General features: G+C 40.5%; 1 protein-coding gene and 1 non-coding gene across 2 annotated transcripts; both read left to right on the forward strand.

Annotated features, from left to right (window-relative positions):
- The first annotated feature begins 39 nt into the window (after nt 1-39).
- Nucleotides 40-10661, forward strand: plbd1b (phospholipase B domain containing 1b). The gene is given in 12 exon segments (XM_055058117.1): nt 40-403; nt 862-1075; nt 1569-1652; nt 2429-2471; nt 2473-2571; nt 2688-2834; nt 3771-3915; nt 4951-5151; nt 7807-7945; nt 8019-8206; nt 8299-8405; nt 9265-10661. Coding segments are annotated over 12 exon segments (1644 nt in total). The 5' UTR covers nt 40-303; the 3' UTR covers nt 9442-10661.
- Nucleotides 82-154, forward strand: trnar-ccu (transfer RNA arginine (anticodon CCU)). The gene has a single exon. It is a non-coding gene; the product is annotated as a tRNA-Arg (tRNA).
- Nucleotides 10662-10794: the final 133 nt, after the last annotated feature.

Raw genomic sequence — 10794 nt, forward strand, 5'->3', positions numbered from 1 at the left:
ACTCCATATGCGTGACAAAATTAAACTCCACTCTGCACTGGTCCTAACAAAAAGTATCACGCAGGTGGGTCTTCTGGCGAAGCCCCAGTGGCCTAATGGATAAGGCACTGGCCTCCTAAGCCAGGGATTGTGGGTTCGAGTCCCATCTGGGGTGGTTGCAATTTTTTTTTATCCTTACTTCAACATTTTGCTTTTAGACATTTAACAAACAATCTGGGAAGTATTTATCCGCCGACTATCATCATGAATTCTTATCCGCACTAATTTTCGGTGCTACTCTCCGATCAGAACCTGCGATTCTTCATGATGAGGAAACCGAGCATCTGTTCGTGCGTCCTGCTGTGCTCTGTGGCTGCATCGCTGCATGAAGTTGGAAGACAAGTTAGCAAGGTGCAAACTTACCGTGAGTATTGCACTTAATGTATGGTTGTATTTCTAACTGTTGTGATTAATAAATATTGTTTTAGACGCAGTTATTGAATATTTTTGGATGGGAATTAACAGGAAGGTTTTTTCTACTTCCATATAGTTTTGCCATTAACATTGAAAATTGTGTTTAGAGAAGATTAGTAATCACTAGAAATATTACTTTGCATCACAAAAAATACTTTTGATTTAATCATATAAAACTATATTTTATCTGTAAATTAAATCAGAATATTTTTTTTATTACAACTTACATGTACCCATGTTAAATCCAGCTTTCAAAAGTATTAAAAGTATATATTTATATCTATAAAAAAACAAATAAAATCAATATATCTTTCTTTAAAATGGTGCCATGACATTATATTACATAATGTGTTATCTAACCCCAACCCTGTAACCCTGTCCATCCTGGTACAATGGTAAATCTCCTAGAGGCCACGGTGAACTGGGATGCTGCCCAGAAGAGCGTGACCCTGCAGGAGGGGGTGATGGCGCGGGACGGGGGCGCCTGCGGATTCTTCAACGACTCTCTGCTGCTCTCTGGATGGGGCGTCTTGGAGATCCAGGCCGGCTTTGGAGGAGCGCCGCAGGACGATGAAACCACATTTTACCTGGCTGGTTACCTGGAGGGCTACCTGACTGCCGGGTGAGCCACAGTATATATTTATACATAGATATAAATATAAATATATTCATACATAGAAAAATAAAAATGTTGCTGGAACACAGTTAACAGCTGACTTTTTTTTCTGACATTACACCAGTTTCACCAACATTTTTTCTAATGTTGACTAAATGACAAAACTGTCTTTTTTCTATTTAAATTCTGAAGTTTCCATCCATCTGAGCATCTGAATTGTATTATTTGTCCAGATCTGTCACAACAAACCCTCTGGATGATAAATCATCCCTGAAGTTATTGCGATAAATGATATTAATGTTGTTTTGACACCATTTTCCTGTAACATAATAATAATGCCAGAACACATTCTGAAAGATCAATAAGCTTAAAATGCTAATGAAGATGTAACCCTGGAACTGGAAGACATTTTAAATATTTTTAATAAAACAACAAATAAAATCAATTATGAACTCAGAGAATTCAGTTTGTAAAGAGTTCATGTTTCCTTTTCCTGCAGACAGATGTTCAGCCATTACACCAACATGTTTCCTCAACTGGTAAAGGATGAGCGCGTTTTAATCCCCTTAAAACACTTCATGAGGTATGATAACTTTCAATCACTGATCAATAATTTAGGATATCATGAGATAAGGTCATTTTATAGCAGATTTTCAGCAACAAGACAATTCAAAGTGTTTTACATTTTGTAGGTAGAAAATAAGAAAACAAAGAGAACTAAAATTCTGGCTTTGAAAAGTCATATATGTGGTATAAAAATGATATTAATCTCAAGTTGAAAACTTTGAAAAGTGGAAAATGTTTAACCTTTCAAAAGCAAAAACTTCCAATATTTTCCTGGAAAATTTCCGATGTTAATTTAAAAAAAAAATTCCTAACAAATTTAAAATTTTCTGTCTCAGAAATTTTTCTGATTAACCTCAGAAATTTACTAGAAGAAACCTGGATATTTCTTAGGTTTAAAAGTTAAACATTTGCTCAAAAAAAACAAGAAGATTTTGAGATTAAATTGGAATATTTTCTAGAAAAAATCGGAAATTTCTGAGTTGAAATTTTGTTTCAAAAATGGGCTGCCTAAAATTTAGAAATTAATCTCAGAAATTTTTACAGAAAAAACCCCTAGAAATTCATATGTTTGAAAAATTGAAACTTTACTGAAAAAAATCAGAAATTTTGAGATGAATCTCAAGTTGAAAAGTACAAAATGTTTCACTTTTCAATCTCAGAAATTTCTGTTTTTTTCTAGAAACATTTTGAAGTTGTTAATTTGCGCCTCCTTTTCTTTCAATCTATAATGTCCCTAACAGGCCTTCGTAGTGAATGATAAACGTTCCGCATTTATTTCTGCTGGATCCGCAGCGAACAGGACAGTTGGGCCCGAGAGCAGGCGGCTCAGAGGAGGAAACAGCGACCCCCTGTGGAAGCATGTGGGACTGATCCTGGCCCAGCTGGACGGGCTGCACGCTGGAGCTGCAGAGTGGGCCAAAAGCAGACACAGGGAGGTGTGTGTGTGTGTGTGTGTGTGTGTGTGTGTGTGTGTGTGTGTGTGTGTGTGTGTGTGTGTGTTTGCTGGCGGCCTGTCAGACTATCACTTCATTAATCGGTGCCTCTTGCCCAGGCCCTGCCGCTGTTCGCGCTCCAGTTCCTGAATGGTGTGGGTGACCTCCTGGACCTGGTCCCGGCTCTGACGCCTCGCTCCAACTCCACGGCGGGCTCGGCCGCCTTCAGGAGGCCCGGGATGGGCCTCTGCACGGCCCTCATCAAGGTCAGGCTGAGCCGCTTTGGACCGTCCAGCAGCTCTGGCTGCTTTTATGAGCAAAATGTCAGAGAGAAAACCGGGTCAGCGGAGCGTTGGTCTGAGCTTCTCTCTTTACTTTCCTCCTTCTAAAGAACTTGTGTTAAACATAAGGCTTGGGGGCCAAATCCAGGCCACCACAGTTTTTTTGTGGCCCTCTAAACTCCACTTGGACACACAAGTATAACAAATATAACCACAAGTTAACAGTTGTGTGTTTAAATGCTTTTTAATCAAATCAAAGCCATTTCTATTTATATGCTGACAAGTTGCAAGTAGAGGCGCATCCAAAGTGTGGCCCGGGGGCCATTTATGGCCCTTGAAATGATTTTAGGAGGCCCTTGATCAGAATTCAATATTATTCTATGTGCTTATTAACTTTATGTTGGCAGTGGATACAGATTTAAAAACAATGTTTGGGGATCAGCCTTTCAAAAAACGGTAGACAATTTAAAATCTTAAAATGGGAAAGTTTTTTTTTATGAAATATGATTTATAAACTCAGCCATTAACATTCAGTAACCTCTAATAAAATGCAGACTTTGGCATTCCCTTTTAATAAACATTTAAAAAAAAAAAAACAGAAAATGTAGAAAAATATGATCAACTGAAGCATTTCTGTTTGTTTTTCTTTTAATCTGGCAAAACTTCAAAACATTTTAATATTGTTAATCTGCAATAATTGATAGATTGATGAGAGAACTGTGAGTGCTGTCATGTTTAGTTTACGGTTGATCAGGAAAAACGGAAAACAAAACAAGCAATAGTTTTTATAATTAATTAATTTAAAAGTTTGGCTGTTTTAGAAGCAGGAAACGTATAAAACCATAGAAAACGAGTGAAGTCAAACCAAGCTGATTAAACTGGTTGTGTTTGAAAACCTGCTGCTCTCTGTCGTTTGCTCAGGTGCTGCCCGGGTATGAAAACCTGCTACTGGGCCACTCCAGCTGGTACAGCTACGCCGCCACCATGCGGATCTACAAACACTGGGACTTCAGGGTTTCCGACTCGCGCGTTCACACCGGCCAGATGTCCTTCAGCAGCTACCCGGGTACCAAAGCCCGGCTCAGCTCAGCCACAGTACAAACACCTGCAGGTTTTACTGCTGCAGCGCTGACGCTGCGCTGAGTCAGTGGACAGGAGCTGAAATGCTGCTGGTGCCATCAGACGAGACTCAGGTGTTCATGCCAAAGATTTGTCAAGTAAAAAATCCTCTTATGGGCTCCAGTCCATCAGAACCAAAGTGGTTTTAAGGAGCTATTTATAGAGCGCAGCAGCCGAGGTTTTCACTTTACTTTATTAAACTGAAGCAGTGAAACGGCCTGGAATCCAGCAGGATCCGCCATCTTGTTACTCCGTTTATTGGTTGTTTGTAGTAACTTTAAGGTCGTGGCTGTTTATTCTTTTATTTGGCACGGTGTTTGTTTCCTGACATTTCAGGACTTATTATTGTCAGTAATGTCTTGCCATATTCTGTGTTGTTCGTTATTATCGTTAAGGTCTTGCCATCTCGTTTTATTCCTGTTTTTAGTCTTTTAGATCAGTTTTAGTCTTTTTCCACATTTGGTTTGTAGATTTTGTTGTGTTTTTAGCCAGGGGTGTCCAAAGTCTGGTTCGAGGGCCGGTTGTGGCCCTTTGACTGAATTTTTTGCGGCCCCCAAACTGCAAATCAATAATATAATAAGGATAAAATTATTTCCAACATAATTTTCATAAAATATAAAATGTTAACACAAAGTATTTTTATAACCATACAGAATCAAGTTTATCCAGATTTTTACTGAAAATTTGAATTTACTGAACCCAAACCAGCTTTTATTTATCAAACTTTCCAAATATTAGCAAACATTGAGAAAGAAAGTGACCCGAATCCTTTTCTTATATTGACTACACATTTATTTGTATTTTTAATTTATCCAATTAATTGTCAGAAAAATAAATTACTAAGGTAATCATCAGTTGCAGATCATCCTGGGTGACTGCCCATGTCAAAAGCTGCCAGTAGGTGGCAGTGTAAACCCAGTTTACTTCTCTCTTTTGTTTGAAAATGTTGCAGTGAATGTCAGACTGACTCCTCCTCCTGCAGGGTTCCTCATGTCTCTGGATGACTTCTACCTGCTGGGCAGCGGCCTGCTGATGACGCAGACCTCCATCGGCGTCTTCAACGCTTCGCTGTTCAGGCGGCTCAGCCCACAGCGCCTGCTGGCCTGGCAGCGGGTCCGGCTGGCCAACGGCCTGGCCCGCAACGGAGAGCAGTGGGCGCAGCTCTTCTCCAGATATAACTCAGGTGGGATCTGAGCCACAACCAGACACTTTTTTGCTTCATCTGAATGAATAAACCATGTTTAAAATCACAATCTGCAGCGTTTCCACCCTGCAACAGGCTGTGAGTATTGATCAGACTCGGCCTGCAGCTTCCCGTCTTTACAGTTAAAATATGAAACTTGCCATTGTACAGCACAATTAATAGAAATGTAAATTATATATATTTAAATTTGAGTTAGGCTATATAAACTTTCTTTTAAAAAAATAACATTTCTGAGTTTGAAGAATCAAAACTTTGCAGGAAAAAAGTTCAGAAATTTTCTTGAAATTTTTCATTTTTACTTTTAAAATTCCAATATTTTTCTAGAAAATAGATTGACCTAAAAATTTTTTGTTTTTTTTCTGCAAATTTCTGACTTTTCAAACACAAAAAATATTTTTTCTAGAAAATGTTCATCTAAAATTTTCTTGTTTTTTTGAGAAAATTCCTAAATATTTAAAATTTGTTTTCTATCTACAATGTCGGAGAAATGGCTCCTGGTCTTCATCCAAACACTAAAGAGAAATCACTAAACTCTGACGCCTCCATCTTGTTTCATCTGGTGAAACAGGAAGTTGCTCTCAGTGTCTTCAGAGCTTTTAGTGTCGTTTCCTTCAGTGGTTGTTGGTGCAGCGCCCCCACAGGCCAGGAGGGGAACAGGTTGGTTTGGGTCAGAACCACAGAAGCTGGAAGTGGAGCAGATATTCTGGTTCCGATAGAACCAAGTCGACTGGACTGTCAGGAGGAAACAGATTGAGTGTTTAGGAGTCTTCTCATCTCCACCGTTTCCCTCACTGAACATGATGGGGCTTGTTGCTCTGTTGGGAAAGTCTGATGCAAGAATCAACTAGACGCCTACATTAGTTTCATGATTTCTTCAGGTGAATCAGAAAATTCATCGATTTTCAGTTAGGGGCCCAATAGTCGGCTAGGGGCCCAATAGTCGGCTAGGGGCCCAATAGTCGGCTAGGGGCCCAATAGTCGGCTAGGGGCCCAATAGTCGGTTAGGGCACCAATAGTCAGTTGGGGCACCAATAGTCAGTTGGGAGCCCAATAGTCAGTTAGGGGCCCAATAGTCGGTTAGGGGACCAATAGTCAGTTGGGGCACCAATAGTCAGTTGGGGGCCCAACAGTCAGTTAGGGGCCCAACAGTCTTTTAGGGGACCAATAGTCAGTTGGGGGACCAATAGTCGGTTAGGGGCCCAACAGTCTTTTAGGGGACCAATAGTCAGTTGGGGGACCAATAGTCGGTTCATGCACCGCCAGCCTCTGGAGGATCCTCCACCTTGAGGCTCCAGCAGTTTTAATAACCGTTTGCTGCTTTAAGGGCATTTCAGCAGCTGATCTCTTGATCCCATGAATCTAACATAAACTTTCTTTAGCCTTTGTCTGTAAACCATCTTTGTTCTCAATCAGCCACAAATCTCTTCACAGTACGATGATAACGCTTCAGTTTCCCTTAAATATCTCATGTTTTCATGTCTTTTCTCTGATGATCTTCATCAGCAGAGATTCTTTCTCTTTGTCATGTTGCTGGAATCCTGCGGCTTGCTGAATAATGTGGAACATCCTTCTGAAGTAGATTTCCTTTAATTAAGCTAAACTGATCAACCAGCTCTCTGAAAGTAATTATAGTGATTCAAAGATCCCAGACACACACCATCAATACCATCTATAAGTTTAATAGCACAACAAAAAATGTTATTTTTATGACACTTCAGTCCAATTTGCATAATAATTTGGAATATGGTGTAAATTCGTACAAATATATTCCAGAATTAGAAAAAGGTTCATTAGTATTGATGGACCTTGAATTTTACTTGAATTTTGATTTTGTTTCCTTGTGATTTTATGTGAAAGCCCAAAACGATGAGTAGTTTTAAACGACTTTACAAATTAAATCTGAAAGGTCTGAATTATGTTCATAGAAAACATCTGTAAAGACCTTCACCATATTTTACTAACTTGACATTTTAGTTGATTGTTTGGAGTATCTTTTGTTGGTTTGCTGTATTTTCCGTAGAGGCCAACACGCAGCAAGTTTTCATGTTAGAGAAACTTTAACCCACAGCAGAACCACTGCAGTGGGTCAAACCATCGTGGGTCCGACTTGATTCTATTCAGGGTTGTTCCATTTTGAGCCAGAACAGATTATTTTTATGACTCGCAACTTTCTAACCAGTTTGTGTTTGTTGGTTGGTTGGTATTTTCTGTTTGTGTCAACAGCAAGAAACAACAGAGAATGGATGGATGGATGGATGGATGGATGGATGGTGGATGGATGGATGGATGGATGGATGGATGGATGGATGGATGGATGGATGGATGGATGGATGGATGGATGGATGGATGGATGGATGGATGGATGGATGGATGGATGGATGGATGGATGGATGGATGGATGGATGGATGGATGGATGGATGGATGGATGGATGGATGGATGGATGGATGGATGGACTTTTTGGGATCCAACTTATTGTAACATTTTCTTTTCTTTGACATTTTTGTAAATTTGATAAAAGCTAGTTGAATCTTAAATAGAAAAGCCCACCACACTTTTCAGATTAGTACAGGTATTCCGTTGTAAACCTTTTGGAATCCATTTCCTTGCTGTGCTGAGGCGCTCTGGGTTTCAGGAACCTACAACAGCCAGTACCTGGTTCTGGACCTGAGCAGGGTTCTGCTGCGGCGCAGCATCCGGGCCGGAGCGCTGACGGTGGTGGAGCAGATTCCCGGGAACGTCGTCCACTCCGACCAGACTCCGGCTTTACAGAGGTGGGCGGCCGTCTCCTTCTCTGATTCTCGGGTCGCTCGGTCTGGGGGATTCACCTGCCCTCCCGCATTCGGCAGGTTACTGGCCGTCCTACAACGTCCCGTTCCACGCCGAGATCTACGCCCAGAGCGGGTACGCCACCATGTGGAGGCGCTACGGAGAAGACTTCTCCTACGACCTTTGCCCCCGAGCCAAAATCCTCCGCAGGGACCAGGCCAACGTGTCCGACCTCAGCTCCCTCAAATACATCATGAGATACAACAGTAGGTCTAACAAAGACGAATTGTTTTATTGACCATGCAGACGTTCAGAACTGTAAACTGGACAACTAAAACCCAATCTGGTTCTGGTCCAGACTATAAGAGAGATCCCTACTCCAAGGGACATCCATGTAAAACCATCTGTTGCCGTAACGACCTGAGACCAAGGAGGCCACGCCCAGGAGGTTGCTATGACACCAAGGTCAGAGCTTTTGTTTCAATTATGGCCGGAACTCCTTATATAGGAATTTTAAATGTCCATATGTTATTTTCCCTACTGATAGTCCAATAGACTCTCTTCTATTGGGACCAAAACTGCTACATTTGTTGCAAAACATCCAAAACAAAGCGCTAGCCGAGTGTAATAAATTGAGACTGTTTCACTAGTTACAGTGGGACTCCGATTAAAGAGGTGACATGGAAGCAGAGCTCTTATTTTAGCACAGTTTAATGAGGTTTGCACTTTCCATCCAAATTACAGAACTTGTGTCAGAACACCTAGCGTTAGCTGGAGAAATAGCTTGTAATATTTTACCAAAGACTAAAGAGAAATCCTCCATCACTAAAATCTGACGCCTCCATCTTGTTTCCATCTGGTGAAGAAGGAAGTTGCTCTCAGTGTCTTCAAAGGTTTTAGTGTCGTTTCCTGCAGTGGTTGTTGGTGCAGCGCCCCCACAGGCCAGGAGGGGAACAGGTTGGTTTGACTCAGAGCCACAGCAGGTGGAGGTGGAGCAGAAGTTCTGGTTCCAAATGAAACTGAATCTACAGTTTCAGGTGTCAAACATCCATAGGGAGTCGTGGCTGATCTGATGAAGGTTGACGATTCAAAAGACTTTGTCCCTTCTCTGAAGTGATGTTGCGCTGACGCTGCATCACAGTAAATCAGTTTTGGCAGAGTAAGAGTGTTTACAGTGAATCAAGTCAGAGGACCAGAGCTGTCACAACAAATTCTGGTTACAGATCGTCTGCAGACTTTGTGATTTATATGAAGCTTTCTGTAGCAGATGACCTCACAGCTGGGCACTAGAAACTTCCACTGAGGAGAGTTACTTTCTGTCCAGGTGACAGACTACCAGATGGCCCTGCAGCTGACCGCCGAGGCCGTAAACGGGCCCACCACCCAGGGTGGACTGCCCCCTTACTCCTGGAGGTCCTTCAACCTCACGGCTCATCAGGGTCTCCCAGAAACCTACACGTTTCCCTTCGTCACCATGAGGCCCACGCTGCGCCGGCCCTGAGATGTCAGCCTGGGAGCTAGCTACAGCCAGCTAACATCTCCGCCTGTTAGCTAGCTACAGCCAGCTAACATTGCTGCCTGTTAGCTAGCTACAGCCAGCTAACATTGCCGCCTGTTAGTTAGCTACAGCCAGCTAACATCTCCGCCTGTTAGCTAGCTATAACTAGGTTCTGATGTTAAGCTTTTTTCAGTAAACTGGTAAAACGTAGTCTTTGTTATTCTTCAACCATAAGAAGTCTCTATCTCTGTGTCTTTTCATGAAGTTACTTCTGTAAAAAAATTATTTAAAATTTTTCAACTACATTGAAAATAATTTTTCCAGAACACAGAGACCAAGTGTCTTAACAGTGACGACTCTGTTTTAATAAACGCTAAAGGTTTTGTTTCCTTCCTGAGCTGCTAATCTTCTTGAGTTTCTGACCCAGAAAATTTATTAAATAAGAGTAAAAAGTATATGGTAAAAATGAGGCTCAAGTATAGAGTAACTTGATCAAAATGAATAATATATACAGTTTATTTAATTTGTTGTTTAGTTACTCTACAAAGCTTATTAAAAAATATATAGTCTAAGAATTTAATAATTGAGAGCTTTTCCCTATTCAACAACCCCCACAATTAGTTTTTCTTTATCGCCCTTTAAACAATAAGATACAGTCAAGTTTGCAGGTTTTTTTAAAATTCCTTTGAGATGATTTTGCAACGTGATTGCAGAACCTGCAGGTGATACATGACAGAACTTGTTAGCTTCTCTGTGGTCGATCAGGGAGGAAGAAGAAAAAGTTCAACTGCATGTTTATCATTTTACCATCATGGAGCAAAAACATAAAACTGTAACCATATGGAATGTAAAATAAGTGTTTATCAGCCTACTACTCAGTTACATTTATTTGAGTATTTTTTTAAATGTACTTTTAGGAGTATTTTTACCATGCTGTACTTTTTACTTATTTTCTTTGCTTGATTGTTGTTTTTGTTATTTATATGACTTATTGTCATTTTCATCCTTAATATGCCACAATTTCCACTTTATATTTTGGACTGCCTATGTAATTTTTAAATGTTAAATGAGTGATAAGTTAATCAGTAACTCAATATTGAGTTGATTTTTTTTCACCAAATACTTTTCTACTTGTGTAAAACTATGTTAAAGTACTGCCACTTTTAGCTAATCTCTGTTTTCAATTAAATCACCATTCCAGTATTAAAATGTAAACGTCTAATGTTGAACATCGTGTTTTCATTGGCTGGAAGCAGAACGTCATCACAGTGAAACACGTCGTTTGGTTACGATCTAAAACCGGAAATGAGGCTCTTATTGTGAAAGAGCATTTCGGAAGTAGAATGTGTGCCTGGC

The sequence above is a fragment of the Poeciliopsis prolifica genome, unplaced genomic scaffold (assembly GCF_027474105.1).
Source record: "Poeciliopsis prolifica strain line A6 unplaced genomic scaffold, Auburn_PproV2 SCAFFOLD049, whole genome shotgun sequence".
Lineage (NCBI taxonomy): Eukaryota > Metazoa > Chordata > Actinopteri > Cyprinodontiformes > Poeciliidae > Poeciliopsis > Poeciliopsis prolifica.